The sequence below is a fragment of the Micromys minutus genome (assembly GCF_963924665.1).
Source record: "Micromys minutus genome assembly, chromosome: X".
NCBI classification, from domain to species: Eukaryota; Metazoa; Chordata; class Mammalia; order Rodentia; family Muridae; genus Micromys; species Micromys minutus.
Genome location: NC_137970.1, coordinates 29,497,264 through 29,517,972, shown reverse-complemented (window position 1 = coordinate 29,517,972; position 20,709 = coordinate 29,497,264). Strand labels below are relative to the sequence as shown.

General features: G+C 43.8%; 1 protein-coding gene across 1 annotated transcript in view; it reads left to right on the top strand.

The window, feature by feature from the left end:
* Positions 1-20,378, top strand: part of PHKA2 (phosphorylase kinase regulatory subunit alpha 2) — a gene marked incomplete at its 3' end in the record, with an annotated part of 76,003 nt that extends 55,625 nt beyond the window's left edge. The window contains exons 20-31 of the mRNA XM_080909601.1: positions 4,690-4,778; positions 6,088-6,221; positions 6,938-7,094; positions 7,837-7,916; positions 8,109-8,187; positions 8,291-8,420; positions 8,979-9,080; positions 11,749-11,867; positions 16,604-16,774; positions 18,714-18,767; positions 19,466-19,666; positions 20,208-20,378. Of these exons, the coding sequence (XP_080765727.1) occupies positions 4,690-4,778; positions 6,088-6,221; positions 6,938-7,094; positions 7,837-7,916; positions 8,109-8,187; positions 8,291-8,420; positions 8,979-9,080; positions 11,749-11,867; positions 16,604-16,774; positions 18,714-18,767; positions 19,466-19,666; positions 20,208-20,378 (1,487 nt within the window). The remainder of the gene's footprint in view (positions 1-4,689; positions 4,779-6,087; positions 6,222-6,937; positions 7,095-7,836; positions 7,917-8,108; positions 8,188-8,290; positions 8,421-8,978; positions 9,081-11,748; positions 11,868-16,603; positions 16,775-18,713; positions 18,768-19,465; positions 19,667-20,207) is intronic.
* Between the last annotated feature and the right edge of the window lie 331 nt (positions 20,379-20,709).

Here is a 20,709-nt window from a genome sequence, read left to right as displayed (position 1 = left end):
CCTCCCATCTCCCCGCCCTGGCATTCCCCTAAACTGGGACATTGAGACTTCACAGGGCCAAGGGCCTCTCCTCTTGTTGATGCCTCATAAGGCCATCCTCTGCTACATATGCAGCTGGAGCCATGGGTCCTTCTATGTGTACTCTTTGGTTGGGTGGTTTAGTCCATGGTAGCTCTAGGGGTTCTGGTTGGTTGATATTGTTGTTCTTCCTGTGGGGTTGCAAACCTCATCAACTCCTTCAGTCCTTTTACTAACTCCATCATTGGGGACTCTAGTCTCAGTCCAATGGTTGGCTGAGAGCATCTGACTCTGTATTTCTCAGTCTCTGACAGGGGCTCTCAGGTGACAGATATATCAGGCACCTGTAAGAATGTACTTCTTGATGTCCACAATATTGTCTGGGTTTGGTGACTGTATATAAGATGGATCCCCAGGTGAGGCAGTCTCTAGATGGCCTTTTCTTCAGTCTCTACTCCACACTTTGTCTCTGTATTTCCTCCTGTGAATATTTTGTTCCCCTCTTTAAGAAGGACTGAAGCATCCCCTCTTTGGTCTTCCAACTTCTTGAGCTTCATATGGTCCGGAAATTGTATCTTGGGTAATCCAAGCTTTTGGGCTAGTATCCACTTATCAGTGAGTGCATACCATGTGTGTTCTTTTCTGACTGTGTTACCTCGCTCAGGATTGTAGTTTCTAGTTCATCCATTTGCCTAGGAATTTCATGAAGTCATTGTTTCTAATGGCTGAATAGTATTCCATTGTGTAAATGTATCACAATTTCTGTATCTATCCCTCTGTTGAAGGACATCTGGGTTCTTTCCAGCTTCTAGTTATTATAAATAAAGCTGCTATGAACATCCGATATATACAAAGAACTCAAGAAGTTAGAACCCAGAAAATCAAATAACCCTATTAAAAATGGGGGACAGAGCTAAACAAAGAATTCTCAACTAAAGAATATGAAATGTCTGAGAAGCACCTAAAGAAATGTTCAGCATCCCTAGTCATCAGAGAAATGCAAATCAAAACAACCCTGAGATTCCGCCTCACACCAGTCATCTCTCTGACCTACATATCTTTTGGTCAAAGTATTTTTTATGAGGGTAGGTTACATTACATCATTTCCCATTACTATGCACAAACTCTCCTATATACCCCTCTTTGCTCTCTTTGAAGTAATGGCTTCTTTTTCTCATTAATTGTTCCTATATGCATGTATATTTATGTCCTCAAGAATACCCTCAGTTCCATTAATGTTTATAATTAGTACCTTCTCTACTCCCAGGCAGCCATTAATTCTTTGTCCCCTTTTGGTCTTTGTTTATTTTGGATACATATAGTAAACTGACTCATACTATATGTGGTCTTTCATGATTGGAACCTGCTCAGTCTGTATATGTTACTTACATATATGTTTTAAGGCTAACCGTTTGGTATTAGACAACTAGTTGTTATACTCTTCCTTGGAAAAGCTATTTCTATAGTTCTTGGGGTTCTTTAATGTTTTTTGGTTTGGTTTGCTTTTGGGGTGTGTGTGTGTGTGTGTGTGTGTGTGTGTGTGTGTGTGTGTGTGTGTGTGTGTGATTGAGACCTCGGTCTTCTGTCTACCTTGGCATATCTGTTATTGTTGTCCTTGTTTATGTTGTCATGTTAGTGAGACTTTATGAGTATACTAAGAAACAGTCTAGCAGCAAACTCCCGGATTCTCTAGCTAATAGACTCTTTCTGCACCCTCTTCCACAATGGTCTCTGAGCATTCTGTGTAGGAGTGTTCTGTATATATATCCATTGAGACTGAGCTCCGCAATTCTGCATTTTGATTAGTACTGATTCTCTACAGTAGTCTCTGTTGCAAATAGAAGTTTCCTTGAAAAGGGGTGAGGACTATATTTATCTGTGGATATAAGGACAAATGTTTAGATTGCTGTTAGAGATTATGCTGGTTTACTAAAGAAGTGTTTGTAGGTTCTCCTCCAAGATCCATGCTTTCACTAACACCAAGGCGTTTTCTAGTTTTCCAGTACCAAGCATGGTTTCCTTCTTGTTGAATGTGTCTTAAGTCCAATTAGAAAGCTGTTTGTTTCTACCACAGGAAGCACGCTACCAGAGTATCTACCCTTACAGTTATCATGCCATGCTCAGTTTTGATGTGGTTCATAGGCATCATAGCTGGATAGGACTATTGGTTGCTTTCTCCTTTAGAAGTTTGCATAGTGCCTTCTGGTACCATGACAGATATTCCTCAGGAAGGAGGCATTCAGGTTAATTCTAGCTTACAGTGTTCATACTATGGAAAGTTTTTCTTTTGCTTTCAATTATAGTGGAGACTGTTGCTGGGTATATTAGTCTAGGCTGACCATCAAGGTCTTTTGGAATTCATAAATGCATTGATCCAGACTCTTCTGGTTTTTAAAGTTTCTAATAGGTTTTCCTTTATATGTAACTTGTGTTTATTTCTATGATATACCACGGTGATTTTGTTTTCTATTTGGTATTCTGTATGATTTTTGTTCTTATATGGTGTGTCTTCTTAAACTGGGGAACTTTATAATATGATCTTGTTCAAAATCTGGTCTATGCCATTGACTTTGGATTCTTCTCCCTCATCTATGCCTATAATTCAAAGATTGGTCCTTTCATGGTATTCTACATTTTTTTTTTTTTGTATTTTTCCGTGTGTGTGTGTGTGGTGTGTGTGTGTGAGAGAGAGAGAGAGAGAGAGAGAGAGAGAGAGAGAGAGAGAGAGAGAGAGAGAGAGAGAGAGAGAGAGAGATAAGATCTGGGCATATAGAGTTTTTGTTGATAGTTCTTATGTTAGTCTGATATGGATAGACCCGCTTGGGACGGGGAAAAATATTTTGGGCAAGTTCTGGAGGTTGGAAATGGATTGGGTGGAATGAAGTCAGATGTAACAGGATATATTGGGCTGGCATACAGGATGTGTACCTCTTGGTCCAAGCCTGGAGTGTGGTTGTAGATCAAGCTGCATGGAAAGATTGGATTTGGTGTGTACAGGGACCATCCTGGAGGGAACCTAGAAACTGCATGTGGTATAGGCAGGGGTGGCCAGGCTAGGCTGGAACACCAGATATGGATTCTGATCTAGGTCTGGGGGAATGGAATAGTTCGAGGATGGTCAAAGGGACTCACTGGGCTAGACCCTGAAAAAAGGATGTGAGAGATCTGGCTGGGTGTAGAGGTTCCTATATTGATTTTTTGATCATTCAAATATTTTCTGGGTTTGGAAAGTTGTAAGATATGTTCATAGGTTCTAAAATTTCAGTGATGTATACAATGGATGGAATTTTTTCATCCATTGTGTTGTATACTCAATCCTGTAAAGGTTTTCTAAAAATATTGGTTCATTTTCTTCTTCAAAATATCCCTGTACTTTCTTTTCATATATTTTTATTAAGTTCTTGGAGAAATTTTTATTGCTTCTGTTTTCCGTATTTCTAATCTGTTATGAATGCAGTTGCTCAACTTTTTGTAACCCCTTCAATTGTTATTTTGTTCATTTTTGCTATTATGTTTTAATCTTCATTTCCCAAATTCCATCTGTTCTTGCCTTACACGTGTAATAGGATTTATTATACTAAAAACAGTCGAGACAGGCCTTTTTATCTTTGTGTTTATACTTTCTTTTCCCTGAATAGTTTCCATTTCCAAATCACCCTTCCCTTTTATTACTTTGGAATATTTCCTTCAGTGCAGGTCTGTTCACCTGCTACTGAAAAAGAACCTCCAAGCCTAGAGAAAAGCTTGTGGCCCTGGGGCCATGAAGTAGTCTCTCTCTCTCTCTCTCTCTCTCTCTCTCTCTCCTCTTCTCTTCTCTTCTCTTCTCTTCTCTTCTCTTCTCTTCTCTTCTCTTCTCTTCTCTCTCTCTCTCTCTCAGGAATATACTCAGGCCTTCAGATGTGTAACCAGTCTGTGCCTAGACAACCTCTCTCTCTTTCCCTCTCCTCAGAATGTCTTCTAGTCTTCTGCTCCTGAAAGACACAGGCCCATGCTGTGTGCAAGAATAGAACATCTAGGGAGCTCACTGCACCTTACATACTGTCCCTTCAGTCTTCTTTATTTCTGTCCCCTTGAATCCCTCACCAGTTTCAAAAGTACCCAGCACAACAAATTCCTGAGACTTCTGAAGATTCTCTTAGACCAAACCTGACTGGTTCCTTGAATTCTGCATTGTATTCTTGGAGTTTGCTTGCCCTGTGTCTTCTCCATTGCTCCTCCTTCAACCTTTGTCTTTCCTACTCTTGAAAGTGTTGCTATTATTTCCTTTGCTGTGTTTACCTGTTCTTGAGGATTTCTCTTTTTTGTTTGGTTTAGCAAGGTGCTTGTGTTGTTTGGTTTTGATGGCAATATCTTGTTATGTGGTCCAGATTGTCCAGGAATTCAGTGACATAGTCCAAGCTGACTTTAAACTTGTAATTGTCCTGTGGGGTGCTGGGATTACATATGTGAACCACTTGAGCTTGCTTTATATATCCCATTTAAATATGAATTAGTGAGGGAGCTAGAGTGATGGCTCAGTGGACGAAGGGCATGTTGAGCTAGTGTGAGGATCTGAGTTTGTATACCCAGCACCCTTGTAAAATCCAGGTAGAGCAATTCCCCATACCTACAAAAGAGGGCTTTATTATTGTTCTTCCTCATAATATCTTTCTTCATTATTTTCTTTTCCAGTTTTTCCCATGATTTTGCCAACTAAAGTTCTAAGTGGACACCGTAAGTCACTGAATCTTGTTGACTCCCCTCAGCCATTCCTAAGGAAGGTAACGTATTTACAATAGTTTTTGTTTGTCTGTTTTTAATGTAATACTTGATAATACTGGGTTAGTCCCAAGAACTATCTTAAATGGTGGAACTTAAAAAGCATATTTTTTATACCCAGAGTTTCAGTTTAGCCACTCTACATGTTACTGTGAATCTAGGCACTCACTTGTCTGGAATTCAGGTTGCATCATTATATACTCTGGATTTGGTATATACCTTTGTGTTTTGCTTGGAGGATAAGGCCTCTTACTGCCTATCTGCCTGATCATCAGAACATAGCAGTAATAGAAGAAATATACTTAGCTACCTTTCTTACTATACATATAAGCCAGCCAGAGTCAAAACAGCAAAGGACTTCATTACTTTATTACCCACAATCTTTGGTTTGGTTTTTAAGACAGGGCCTTAGTTTTTGGCTCAGTATGGTCTTGAATTCACAGTTCTCCTATATTGGCCTGCCAAGGGCTTGTTATAAACATGTACCACCACTCCTGGCTTCTCCATAAACTCAATGTAATGAGATTCCTCAAAACATAAAATCTCAGGTGTCTGGTCCTTATTTTTTCTTCCCCGATTTTATCCCACATGAATCAAAATATCTAATGTCCATTGGAGAATATTTTGATCTAACTTTAATTTTAGGTAATTTTAATTTTTTTTTGTTTTGCATCTAAAACCTCTCACTGAATGCCAGGTGTGATGGCACGTGGTTGTAATTCCAACATCATGGAGGAAGAAGAAGAAAGACTGCAAATTTTCAGTCCACTTGAGCTTTATAGCAAGTTCTAGAGAAGCCTGGGCTACATAATAAGACATTATTATTATTATAAATAGACACAAAAGTGTGCTCATGAGTGCAATAACTGGTCACTGAGTCAATATGCATTTGTCATTGGCCAATTTCTCTGCCTCCTCATAGTTACCTTCACCCCAGAGTCCAAAGATAACTTCTTGGGCCTGGGGTTGTGTGGCTCAGTCATAGACTATCTTGAAAGGCCCTAGGTTTCCTAGCACGTGGTAGGAAGAGCACCACTGTCATGATCTGTGTAGCAGGAGAAGTTGGTTTTGCCTACTTTTGAACTTTGAATAAATAAAACATATATGTTTAACCTGTTCTCTCTAGTCCCTTGCAAATGTCAAATATAGTAAAAGTGCCCAACTAATACAGTACCAAAGATTTACTGAAGAAAAAAATGAAGCCTAGCATAGTGCTAGCATTTAGAAGCAAAGTTGGCATTTCACTTTATGATCATCTGAATGTTCCCATTCTTAATCCCTTTCCCTCCTTTTTGGCTTTTATATGGCCAGACTCCTGAATATGACTACCAGTGGCCTAGAGATGACCATGATGAACTGGACTGTGAGAAGCTAGTTGGGCAACTGAAGGACTGTCCAAATCTACAGGACCAAGCAGACATTCTGTACATTCTTTATGTAATAAAGTAAGTGCCTTAATCTCTTTGGGCTGCTATAGTAACACATCATCAGCAGGCATCATAAAAGACAAAACTGTATCTTAATATTTCTAGAAGCTAGAAATCCAGGATACAATGTCTGGCGATGGCCTACTTTCTCCTGGATGGTGCCTTTTCACCCTATCCTTATGTGATAGAAGGGGCAATCTTTCTGGGGCTTTTCATGTAAGGGCACTATCTGATAGATTATGAGGGATCTTACTTCCAAGAGCTACATGTCCCAATACCATCACTCCAGGGTTAGGATTTTAGTATAGGGATTTGGTGGGGACATAAGCAATCAAAGCCATAGCAATATATTTATGGTCTTCGCCATGTTGAACTTAGTTCTCCATAATTCTTTTTCCATAATTCTTTCTCTCCATAATTTGAATTATGGAAATGCTGGGCAATGATCACATTCACTCAAATTACCTAGGATCACTAAACATGAGACTTCTATCCCTTTCTCTGCCTCTTTCCATGAAAAGTCTGAGCAAGGCCAGGATACTATGGTGATGTGTGAATACTAGGCTTTTGTTTCAGAAGACATGGTATAGACATATTTTGTTGGACTGAGCCCTCTTGATGAGGCCCAGAGTTACTAGGACTGTTTAAACACTTGGCAAAATGTACAGCAATCCATACCTCACCCAGCCTTGACATTCTTACCTTTATCTTTGTATTTTTCTGCCACTGTCCAGGGGTCCCCGCTGGGATACCAATTTGTTTGGACAACATGGAGTAACTGTTCACAGTCTTCTCAGCGAGCTCTATGGAAAAGCTGGCGTGAACCAAGAATGGAGTTTGATTCGCTACATTTCAGGCCTGCTCAGGAAGAAAGTGGAGGTCCTGGCTGAGGTCAGAATTAGCATGTGTGTCGGTTGGTTCTTCATTTGTTTTTTCTATCCCCATGCTTTCTTCTTCTAGTCATCTAGTTGTGGATGATCTAAGGCAAGTGCCTCTTATCAGTAAATGGACTGAGGAATGTAACCCAGCAGCAGGCAGGCCCTCTCCTGACTTCTTTTCTGCTCTGGATAGAGAGCAGAGAGGAAGAAATTATCAAATTCATAGTTGGTTCTTTCTTAAGTACAGAAAGGCTTACCAAGCAATCATGAAGCCAAAGCACTCATTTCCACATGTCAAAGTACAGAGATCATTAGTGTTCATATTCCTGAGGCCCTACAAAATCCAGAACCACTTCCTGTGACTTTAAGCAAGTATTTTGGTAAGATGCTAGTCATTGTTACCTGTGAATACCAAGGAACTCATAAACTTGAAACACAATGTACCTAGTAACTGTAACTAATCTTTGCTATCTGAGGCTTCATCCCTGCCTTGTCTGAATATAGTAGGAAGTCTAGGGTATTTACTCTGGTGGATAGGCCAGGCCTAGGACCATACCTGGGAGACACAAATATCACAGGCATTCAGACCTATGTGGGTTGTTCAGTCTAAGGTTTAAGTTTCAGTTTCTCAGAAGGACCATGCACATGGATATAAAGTTCATACAGGTAACTTTCTGGTACTGTTGGTACTCAACCTTCTCAGTTTTGCTTAATTTATTTTCCTTTATATCCTTTCCCCTCAAAAAAATATGCAGGCCTGTGCAGATCTGCTGTCCCACCAGAAGCAGCTTACAGTGGGCCTGCCCCCTGAGCCCCGGGAGAAGACCATATCTACGTAAGTCCCTACTGGAAGACCTCCAGACTACAGAGGAATACTGAGAGAGCATTGTACTGTTGGGGAATGGTGGCAGTGGCTTTTAGAAGATACTTTGACACATGGGTTCTTGTAGAAAGCAGGGAACTTCCACTGAGCAAGAAGGCTGTGCTCTGAAGTGTGTATTGTGAGTGATCTGCTGCTCTTTCCTAGGCCTCTTCCCCCAGAGGAGCTCACAGAACTTATATACGAAGCCAGTGGACAGGACATCAGCATTGCTGTTCTCACACAGGTCAGGTGCTGGTACAGGAAGGGCAAGTTGGGCCATAGCCTTCCTCAGAATGCCAAAAGGCCTCTCAGGTTTCCTGAAGCCCTGTTATGTGTATCTGCACCAGGAGATCGTGGTTTACCTGGCCATGTATGTTCGTGCCCAGCCGAGCCTCTTTGCAGAGATGCTCAGACTCCGGATTGGATTGATCATCCAGGTGATGGCCACAGAGCTGGCTCGGAGCCTGAACTGCTCAGGTAAAAGGCCATGGCTTGCCACTCCTGCCAACTCAGCCCTACCTTAAAGCCTTGCTATGCAGGGAGTCATACTCAAACACTTCTGAACAGGCTTCCATTCTGGGTGATCTTAGGCTCTCCCAAGTTCCTTTGTAAGAGGTGGCTGCTGCCAGGCCACATAGCACAACAACATTCTTCACTGGGGCAGGCAAAGCAACCACCATGTATACATGAGAATCTTTGCTGTATTTGACAGCTAAGCTACAGTAATGTCCTCATTGTAAGATGTCTCCTTCCACTTAATAACACCTTCACTGGGAGAAATACTAACATTTGCAAAATACATTTCAACATCAGGGATCAGTGCAGTGTGAAAAATTCTGTGTCTAGGAATTAGATGCATATGTACTGACCTAAACAGAAGGATTTGCATTCCCCAAGGACCAATGTCTTTGAGGGCCTGAACCACCAGTGAAGGAATCCTGAACAAGAAGACCTGCCACTGTTTTTATATCATCCTCTTGCACCCTGAACCATCCACCACCAGCTCTTGTCTGGGTCTCTTATGTTTGTTTACAGGAGAAGAAGCTTCCGAGAGCTTGATGAACCTCAGCCCTTTTGACATGAAGAGCCTCCTGCATCATATCCTGAGTGGGAAGGAGTTCGGAGTGGAGAGAAGTGGTGAGTCAGTGTGGAATACTCCATGGGGACCCACATGCAGATCAGCACCAGAACCAACAGTTCCATATAAGAAAGGGACTACATGCTACCTCTTTCAGTGGGATGAACGGAGGCCTAGGATCAAGGTTTCTGCTTTTAGGGACAAGGAGTATCCTCAAGGGGTTGCATTTCTCTTCAGATTATAGTGGTCCGTGGGCAGAGCGAACTGTATACCTTTGTACCTTGCATCTCCTGTGGTCTTAAGTGTTATGAGAGAAGGTGACTCTAAATGTCAGGATCACAGGGCTGCCCTTAGAGATCACCCCTTGTGGCCTGGCCTTTGGTCTGCATTAAAGCATTTGTAGCCAGGTCCCATGCCCCCCCCCTCAAGAGCAGGGGAAATGCTCTATGATGTGTGTGGGCCAGTCCACTCGCTCCATCTCTGCATTACTCAGTATCTGTCTTGGAAATCTGCTCACAGTGCTATGAAATCTAATCACCAAAGTCCTGGTGTGATTCCTGTTCCCAAATGTTCCCTAATTATAATTGAAGCAATTATCATTTCTCCTCATAAAAAAGCTAAATGATTTGTAGACACATTGGTGAATTTATTTCATCGTGCCAAAGAAACACACTGTGGGCTTTCATTCCTTTTATTTAATAAGAAGGACATTGGGTACTTTGTATTTCTCCTGAGCATGTGCTCAGACAAAGCTGCATGGGGCAATCAGTGTCTATTTGAGGCCTTCTCCTTTCTGAGGAGGAGTGCTCGCAAGCCCTACCCAAAAGTAATTTACAGTTATTTCAACTACACAGTCCTTGAAATGTAAATGGAAAAGATAAATATTTAATATGTTCTGCTCATTATAATAGTGTACATAGTTTGACAGATAATTGTCATTCAATATAAAGCTATATAGAAGCTTAAAAAACCAAGAACTGAGGAATGTCATTTGAATGCCTTGACATGTCTAATCATAAGCAAGGACATAACATTTCTTCATTGTCTTGTAACTGTTCAGTTTTTATAAGCTGTGAAGCTAGTAACAGGCTTAAAACTGACTAAATCCTAAAATTATTACTTCTTTTTAAAATATTATTTATTTAATGTATATGAGTACACTGTAGCTGTCTTTAGACACACCAGAAGAGGGCATCAGATCCCATTACAGATGGTTGTGAGCCACCATGTGGTTGCTGGGATTTGAACTCAGGACCTCTGGAAGAGCAGTCAGTGGTCTTAACTGCTGAGCCATCTCTCCAGGCCCCTAAAATTACTATTCCAAACAGACACTTTCCCCCCAAACACACTGTCCTGGAGCTTCCCATACCCCATTTGGCTTGTTTTCTATTTCTCCCTCTTGAACCATCACTGGATCTCCTTGGTGGTTTCCTCCCTTAAAACTGTCCTTCCCACCTTCTTGGCATTCAGCACCGTTCTATAGGAAGTAACCTTTGCTTTGTGCCTACAAAAAGGAACAGTGGAATGGGAGAGTAGTGTAGAGTAGTAGTAGCCACAAGGGGCACCCATTAGGAGAGCTTTCTGTGGCACCAAAAAGACTGTTTAGTCTTCATTCTGAAGACAGATTGAAGACAGATTTAGACCCAGGAGAATTCTAATTGAGCAATGATAGGATCACATTTGCCTTCTAGTATAATCCTTTATGGCCATTGTCTTAGAGACCATACACATAGGGAGAAGAACTGGGACAGGTGTTAAGTCCTGTGGTTGATGGTATATGATGAAAAAAGGTGTTGTCTGGTGCAGTGCGAAGATCTTCTGTGCCACGTTCCATAGTAGCAGTATGTGTCTGGCTTTGGCAACACTTTCTACCTCACCCGCGAGTTCTCTAGCAAGCTCAGCCCCTACTTCCTCCCAAAGGCCTGGGTGAGGTCTCCCTGCCCTGAGTTCTGTCAGTCCTGAATGGCACTGCACATGTACACTTGCACCCATGTTCAGACAAGGCCTCATAGCCACAGGTACCTGAGTTCTAAGCCTTCAGTAGAGTATGCAGCAGTTTTGTTATCTCACCAGGGACAGTTGGCATTACAGAGCCTGGAAAGGTCAACAATGGATTAGTCAAGATAAACCCTTTAGAAAGTTAACAAATAGAATTGGATGTTTCTCATTCTGAGACCCAATGCCATACATACAGTTATTAAACATGTGAGACAACATGTAATGCTGTAGAAAAATGTTCACAAAGTATGATGTGCAGAAACAACTGATCATGCTTACATGTGACATGCCAGGTGTAAAATGGAGAGTTCTCTGTACATACATTTGATGTTGATGTAAAAACATACGTCTACGGAGAAAAACTGGCAGATGACGGCTGAAATGTCGACAGATGTTGCTTCTGGCTCCTTAGGTAGTCTCACGTTTAAACAGAAAATGTGTTTTGTATAAGTAAAAGAAAAATAGTTCTCAAAACCAGCTTTGTCAGCCAGCGTTTCTTGCCACTGTCATCCGTAGCTGCTGTTTTTAAGAAGTGCCCACACTTGCACAGCACCTTTCAGCACTGTAAGCCCGGGCCTGGCTGGGCAGAGAAGGGAGGCCTTTCTCTCATCAAGTTTCCATTCAGACAAGGAAGAGAAGCGGATCTCAGAAACACGTTGCCCATATTACCTCTCTCAAGGCAGGTCCGATAGGTTCCCTAAAAGCAACATGCATGCATTTTCCTTCCAGTGCGCCCAATACACTCTTCCATGTCCAGCCCTGCCATCTCCATCCATGAGGTGGGTCATACTGGAGTCACCAAAACTGAGAGGAGTGGCATCACCAGACTGAGAAGTGAGATGAAACAGGTAAGAAGACAGCATGGTACCCAGGGGAGGGCTGTAAATGGTTCCGCCAGGGCTCATCTCTGAAAAACAAGGGCATGAAACTTTGGCCTGCTCTCTGTAGAAGTCCTGGGATCTGAAGACAGCCCTGTAGCCCAGGTAGGTACCCTAAAGCCATTTGCATGCACTCACCGGTGTCTCCCTGTCATGTGATATTACATGTACATCCCGGAATACTCCCTTGTCCGTGTGTTTCTGTGTTTTAAAAAGTAGTGTAGTCCTAGGGCTTGAGAGACAGATTAGGAGTTCAAAGTCCTGGCTGCTTTTGGAGAAGACTTGAGTTCAGTTCTTAGCACCAGCATGACAGCTTTTAGCTAGCTTTCTATGACTCTAGTTTCTGGGGATCTGATGCCCTCCTCTGCAGGCACTAGGTACACAGGTGGTGCACATATAACACATGTAGGCAAATAAGCATACCTTAAAATAAGAATAATTTGTTAAAGTAGAATAATGTCAGAAGAGAACAATTTCTCCATCAAATGTGTTCTTCATCTGAAATAGCAAGGGGGATGTGGAAATAGACTGGAATAATTATACCTCTACCACCAGCCACAGGAGTGTCTTCATTTTTCACCCTAATTTAACTCACAGTCGAAATGCTTTTGAGCTGACTGTCACGGGTCTGCAACTCAACACCTTTTCAGTCTTGATGCATCTAATACTATGCTCGGACATGACCTACGCTGAGAAATTCTACTCACACACTAGTCATACTGCCTGATTTGCTTGGGTTTGTGGGGGGTGGTAGCTAGCCCCTGAGGTGGAATCTCCCCCAAGTGTGCATGTTCTGGCTTATTGGAGTGGGATGGAAGCAGCAGAGCATTCTTAACTCCAAGTGGGTTTTTACTTTCTGATGGTTTTCCTTTCAGATGATTAGGCGAGCTAGTGCTGGTAAGCGGGTGAAGTGCCCCGCTTGTTTGTCTTTGTGTGAACAGGACACACTTTCTGGCTTGAACACAGAAAGTGAGGCTGCAAATACAGAATGTGGATATGGATGCGTGGTAGAGTGGCACAAACTCAGACAGACGCAGAGCCAGAGAAGCAGATGAGGAGGTGGGAGAGAGGACCTTGGCCTTTGCCTTGATAAATCCAGTTAGGGTGGCCAGGTTAGTAAAGGGTACCGATCAAAAGAATTGCATTTATCAAACTCAGCTTTTGTAAGGACTTTTTTGTGAAAGAGATGGTCTAGGCTCTGCCTCCGTGAGCATCTCTGTTTAAAAAGAGGGAGCTAAAAGAGGAGAATGTGGTCAGCGAAGTCATCAATAGAAAGAATAAGACAGTGTTACCAGTTCCTGCCCCCAGCCAACCTGGGGAGATGGAAGCCTGGAAAGAGAAGGCGTCAGGGTCCACTGTACAACACCTCATGACACACTCCATCCCTTGAGAAAAATGGATGCACTGTTGATTTATACATTTCTTTGTGAGATGGGGATCTCCATGCTGCCCTGGCTGTCCCCAAACTTCTGGGCTCAAGGAATCGTCACTCCTCAGCTTCTTGAGTAGCTGTGACTATGGATGCACATTACCACATCTGGTTTGGGTTCATATTTCTAGTGATGCGATGTCTCTGGACCAGGAAAGAGTAAACAGTGTGATGGCACTTAATACAGAGTCTCTCATTTATGCTCTTTCTAAGAAGTGATTTTCTAAACTTCCTTTGTCAGCCACTCGGTGGCACCGTCCCCTCTGGTTACCCACAGCTCAAAGGCCTGATCCTGGGTGAACATGGACAGCTTCTTCCGTTTAGTGCTGCCCTTGCCTATGGTGGATGAGATGATTACCTTCCTTTTCTGGTGTCTCTATATCTGGTCAGTCAATACCAGCTTTGTATTTGCCTACTTATGTCAAGAAAATGTTCTCTGGCCAAAATGTAATGAGTGTCAATGGTATGACTTTCTACTCATTTTTGCAGGCATACCACAGACACAGATGTGTGTGCAAATTGAAGGTGCATCTAGATTCTTAGATGAGGAAAGATGTATATGGCCAAAGGCCATTAGCCTCGTCCATTGTGTACATTGAAGAATAGTCCCCGGGCTGCCTCTTGGATGCCAGAAATTTGTAGATAAAGTTAGGGGTCTTTTGATCTCTATAGATGTTTATGAAACAGCATAAAATGTTCACATAGCATGCCTGTGACTTTGGAACATGTGTCCCACTTTGATTAAGCCTGATCTACAAAGGAAAAAAAACCTGGCACCACTTGATCTTTAAAGCCAAGCTGGGCTGCGGGGGAGCAGTGGGTGTGCATCACTACTGCTCGGTGAGAACCAGGTCTGGTCTCTGCCCTCAGCCCCTGTGTGTCTCGTGCTGCTCCCTGTTTCTTCTCAACTACTGGTGCCTCTTGGTGTCACTGCGTGGGACTAAGTATATTCTTTTTTGTCTGTAGTTCTTTCCTTTGGACCAGGCTGTATCCAGCAGTTTGCATTCCATCAAGTCTGTGGTAAATTTGTGACAGCATCTCACCATCTCCCCCCTCCCCCCCACCCCTGTCTATAGTGTTCACGTTCTCTTCTGGCCTTACCCATGCTCCCACCTCAGCCCCACTTGTGTTTAGGATGTACATATGCATGCACACATGTAATTTTGGATATGGAGCCAAGGTCCTCACACATTCTAAGCAAACATTCCAGCCCTGAGCTTCACCACACCTCTCATCCCTAACTGCTGATAGAGTACAGGTTAAGGCAGTGATCCTCAACCTATGTGTAGCAGCCCCTTTGGGGGTTCAGCTGACCCTTTTATGGGAGCTACCTATAACCATCTGCATACCAGATATATTATGATTCATAACAGGAGCAAAATTACAGTTAGGAAGTAACAGTGAAAATAATTTTATGGTTCACAACATGAGGAACTGTATGAAATGGTCCTAGCTTTAGGAAGGTTCAGAACCACTGGGTTAAGGGTTTTCAGTTGATGGTAGAGGTATTTCCGAATTATAAGTTTGAGAACATTCTAGAACAGCTTTATTATTCCTGAACTAAACTTTGTTTTCTATCTCATGCTCTTAGATCTTGGCTTGTCAAACTCCTCAGTACAGTGTGTGTGTGTGGTGCGTGCTTACCTTATCAACGTTTCAGAATCTTGAAAACACGGGTTCTACCCGTTTCTTGTTTGTTTTGCAGCGCTGAGGATAGAACTCGGGGATTTGAGCATGCTAGACAGACACTGTATCACTGACCCCATGCCCAGCCCAGATGCCTTTTTATTGAGTGTTGAGCTACTGCTCCACCCACCCCAGGCTACCCACCACTTTCTACTCTCCTGTCCCAGCTGAGCATGTGGCCCTAGCTCAAGCGGAGGCCCAGGAAATGTTCTAATTGCAGAGGCAAGTCTGAATCTGCCTCCCAAAACCAGAAGGAGAAAATCAGCTGAGTCACTGATGAGTGTGGCTGTAATTACTTTTATTTGTAGCTAATTGTTGCCTTATTTAAATGGCAGTAATGAGCCCAGCAGAATAACCCAACCTAACTGCCTTTTCAAAATAAGATCTGTTGAAGTCAAAATGAGTTCTGAGAGAAGAATCCCACCCCCTGCCCTGCTAGTGTGCTTAATATTTGGATTTTATTTTTAAGCCTTTAAATTTGATGTTGCACATTGTCAAATGAAAGTGCCAAATAGTCCAAACCAAAACAGATGTAAAGATGAGTGTTGGATTTGTCCCAACTTGAAGAATCTGTCCAGGGCAAGTTAGTCAGTGGGGCATCCATACATGATCCCTGCCCCTTAGTGGCCAACAGCCCAGAGCACTTGTCTTGTGAAGTCTAGAGAAGTCTAGCCTCCCATAAAGAAATGGAAAGAAGATAATCACGCTGTAACCATGGTCAACAGGTTGAAGGTGAAGGCTACCTAGCCTTAAAGGAAAGCTCAGGACTAATGGCAAGATAGCAGAAATCAGGATTGAAAAGCATAAGCAGAGAATCAAAAACCAATGACCCCCACTGCTAAGCATGAATTCCTCATTGACTCTCTCTTCACTTCCTGATCCTTTCTGACTGTATATACATATGGTACTCTGTGGTATTTATCCTCTGGGTAGGTAATAGTCACTTCTATGTGGCACTGCTGACATAAAGCAGGACCTCAGACATTTGTTGCTGCCACAGGTTATCCTTCCTACCCACCTCCCTTTCTCTGATACCACCCCTCCAAGCACCCTTAGACTTTGCATGCCTAAGAGAGTGGCCTTCAGGGTGACGGCTGCCCCCTGACCCCCTGAGCACTCATCTCAGGCTAAGGTGTTTCTGTGTCTTCACCAAGTGAATGGCTGCAGACAGCCCCCCACCCACCCAGGGAGGCTATGTCCCTATCATGTACATCAACTGGGGCAGCAGGTGGTGCTAGCATTAGCCACAGGTGGCCTGAACCTGGGTGCTGTTGTAGTTGCTCTTGAGCTTGGTGCCAACAGTTAATGGCAGAGCCCACACTTGTACCTGTTTGGTCCCTGTCCTGTGAGGTCAGGGTTGCCTGGTGTTACACTACTTCTTAGATCTTGGGAAGAATTAAGCTACCAAGAAAGAACATGAAAAATTAAGTCCAACATCAAGTAGCTGACAAAGAGAAATTCAGGAGCCCTATGCCCTTGGCTGGGTGACATGTGGAGAGAGATTCTGACAAATTTGCTGATCTGGTCTTTAAAGTGGCTAGCTTTCCTCTGGGGCACCCTCTACTGAAGGCCTATGGTGTCTTTTTTGCAGAGGTCCAGCACGCCATCCTCCCCGACAGGCACATCATCTACAGACTCTGGAGGACACCACCTGGGCTGGGGAGAGCAGCAGGGCCAATGGCTGCGCAGGAGAAGATTAGATGGGGCCATCAACAGGGTTCCCGTGGGATTCTACCAGAGAGTGTGGAAGATCCTTCAGAAGGTGAGATGGGTGCGGAGGAGACATGGACTCTCAGGAAAATGAGCCCGACCCTATCTCCCTTCAGGAGGCACAGCGATCCTGCCAAATACCAGGTAGCAGATGGCTATCGAACTGCAACTCCAACCTTGAATGGCTCAGCCTAGAGCAAGGCTTCTCTGCCTTGACACTGTGGCATCTAGGGCTCTGCTATAGTACTGTCCTGTGCACTGTCTGCCCACTGGTTGTCAGTAGCATCTCTCCTAGACATGACATCAAAAATAACTTCAAACATTGCCAAATGGCCCTGCAAGGCAGGTCAGAATAGCATCTGTGGTTGTGTGCAGCCAATTTTGACATAGTTTAGGATCATAGAAAACTAAAGACAGATAAAAAACAGAGAGGGCAGGGAAGACTTTGAACAAAAATGCCACAGAGGACTGAGCTTTAACTGTATCTGGATTGGCCAGCTTCCAAGCTGACAGCCCCTCAAACTTGATGCTGACAGACATGATAACCGAATCATTCAGAAACATGAAGGAGCCTCTTCTCCCTGCTAAATATTCAAGGGTACAAAGAAACAAAATATGACAGCCTGGCCCCAGAAGCCATGTGCTCTCCTGCCCTGGCATAACCCGGTTTCCATGGCTGTAAGATAGAGACCCGAGAGCCACTGTCCCTTAACCAGTCACTGCCCATTGCTCTGATAGCAGTGGACTAGGGCTATGCTTCCCACCTGCCTAGGGGCTGTGAAAATGTCATTGGAGTGTGTACTTTGAAACTGACAGGAAGTGACACATCAGCAGACTGCAACGCACCACACACCTGAATGCAGGTGGGCCTGTATAAAATGCCTGCTACTAAAGTAGGGGTAGCATGGGAAGACAGGGCCACTTTGTTCTCAACACCCCACAGTCCGTCTTCTCCCACATTCAGACTTCAGAGTATTCATACCATTCCCAAGGCCCCACCAGGGCTTGGCCTGTCTCCCCCATGGAGAGACAGTATGCCTCATTTAAAAGCTTTGCAACACAAGACAAATTTCCTTTTTCTCTGAACCATTCCTTTTTAGCTCATTTCACAGTAGGAGGGGAGAGAACTGCAGTAATCCCAAATGAGAGCACACTCCAGCTTCTTTGCGAAGTCATAGTCTACTGTCTTCTTTCTGTAGCAGGTCCCCAGGGCCAGTCACAGAGCTTCGGGGCCTATGCTCTGTGGACCAAGGCCTTGCTCAAGACAGCTGCCTGCAGAGGCCGCAGGTCCACCATTCTAGACTTTTGTGGGGAGCATGTAAACCAGCCAGCATAAAGACAAAGCAGCTGCTGCCAACTGGAGGGTAAAAGGTGGCCAGTTAGACTGGGCCTGACTATTTCTTGAAAATCTCAGTCTTTCTGGGGCACCATACATTCCCGGCCAGGCTGCTGCTGGCCCAATACCAAGATACTTTTATTATGAAAAAGCAGTATTTTATATTACACCATGTTGGTATTTATATACATGGGTGTGCGAGTGTGTGCATGTGCTCCAGCCTTTTGTGATTGGTGCTTATTATAGAAATCTCGAAAATAGATGACTGCAAAGGCACAGGAGCATTACTTCACCAATGGGAGCCATGAAAATCTCCCTTCATTATGGTACCAAAGGGGGCCTGGCAGGCACCAGGGTCCAGTTGCCAAGTGCACTGCAGAGCCTCTTGGGAGGAGGACACAGCAGCTCCCTAGGGACACTGTTCCCTCAGCAATCTGAAAGATGCCTGCTGGTTTCCCTAGAATTGTTCCACCGAAAACACAGCCTGTGGGCAGTGAGAACAACGCTCTAAAAATAACTCTGACAGTCTGGCATGTTCCAACCCTCGTGCAGATTTCCAGGGCAAGGAAAGTTGTGTGTGCATATGTGTGAGTGTGTGAGCAAGCACACACTTGTGGTCTGGAATCAGACTGATGTGTTTGTTTTCTGCTTCTAGTGCCATGGTCTGTCCATTGATGGTTACGTCCTCCCATCGTCAACAACCCAAGAGGTAAAGTGAGAAGACTCAGATAGCAGCCCAGCCGTGGGCTCGCCTCGTAGCTGATTCTACATATGCCTTTCAGGATTATTCTATGGAGCCAGGCCATCTGTCGGTCTGATCACTTTAACAGTCTCACCCTCAAATTGTGCAAAATTCCTTTCTTGTTACTTTTCCCTCTCATTCCCCTCAACAATAGCATTTATAAACTCTCTGGACCCTTAAAACCCTACCCAAACCCTGTCACATCTGTACTAGACCCATGCAGGGCCCTGCGAGCACAAGCAGCCTTCCCTTTGGTTTATTTGCCCTCTGTGCATTCTGGGTATCTTTAGCCTTTCAAGCACGGAGCTCCACACCAGGCATTTCCAGGTATTCTTTTAAAAGACAAATTTTGTTTTCTTTCTTTTTTTTTTCCTTTTACCCTGCCCAGGGTACCATTCTTAATGGCCATGGGGAATTTCTTTAAGAAATAAGAAATGGCCCCTGCTCCCTAAAAGTCACAGTCAAAAGACAGACAAAAGAAACTAGAACAATCTTAGCTGGCCCTAGGGAGAAGCAGTCACCCTCCACTCCAGCAGCTATAGGATAAAGACTGTGCAGGAGGAAGGTACCCTTTGAGTTGAGCTCCAACAGTGCCAGGGCAGCATTGATTATAGGGCTCTGTCTGCTCCATCTTTCACTCTGACAATGTGCTGATCATTTGGTAGATGACTCCTTGTGAGATCAAGTTTGCTGTTCATGTGGAGTCAGTGCTCAACCGTGTGTCCCAGCCCGAGTATCGGCAACTACTGGTAGAAGCCATCATGGTACTGACATTGCTCTCAGATACAGAAATGGACAGTATTGGGGGTATCATCCATGTGGACCAGATAGTGCAGCTGGCCAATCAGCTGTTCCTGCAGGACCAGGTGGGTGTGACTGGACCAAAGGCGGAGTAGTCGGTTTGGTTGCTATTTCTCTGTACATGCTGGAGACTGTGTCTAATTGGAAGACATGTACTCAAACCAGGAAAATGTCATCACAGATGGTAAAAAATGTCAACCATTTGGTTAGGAAATGGCCAAGTTGGCCACTTGGGAAATCTAACAACCTTAGAAGTTGGTCTTTGTTGTAGGTTTTATTCCACTACCACTTGGTACATACCTGGTTCTTGGTAAACTACTTACCCTGTACACAAAATTGAGTCGGGCAAAGAAGTTGTCATCTTCAAGAATGAGCAGCAAAAGGGGGCTGTGAAAACACAGTATCCATAGTGGATATATTACCATGCATTCTGTGTATTTGTCATCATGTCACCTGCCTTGTGGCTCTGGGTTTCTGCTGCGAGGCCTAGCCTCTAGCTCCCAGACCCACCTATAGCCCAGCAGACCACTTTCAACTTGCAGAATACTTTGCAAAGGAAAAAAAAGTAGATTCTACTCATTTTTTTTCTGCTTTTTCTGGCTGCAGGTGTCCTTGGGAGCCACAGACATCCTGGAAAAAGACCAAGCCACAGGAATTTGCCACCTCTTTTATGACAGTGCTCCTAGTGGGGCTTATGGTACAATGACCTACCTAACGAAAGCAGTAGCTTCTCATTTGCAGGAATTGTTGCCCAGTTCAGGCTGCCAGATGCAGTAAGGCCTTACCCATAAACATGTACACCCTCGGAGTCTGTCCTTTGTAGCCTCATTGGGAACTTTCTTCTGCCTTCCCCCTAGAGCCCCTGTTCTGTCACAAAATTATGTCCCACCAGAAAGCTTCACAGAGAGAGATGACAGCACTCAGGCTAAAAGCAAGGTGTGTTTAAATCCCAGATGATGCTGATGAATTCCCTGCTCCCCTGAGAAACACCCTGGGATCATTTTCTAGGTTCATTTCTCCGGAACATTTGTCACAGCATCTGCTCTCATGGACTCCAAAAAGGAACTGGAAATTGGTCTCTTCTGAGTGCTGAGTGAACTGAGAAGCA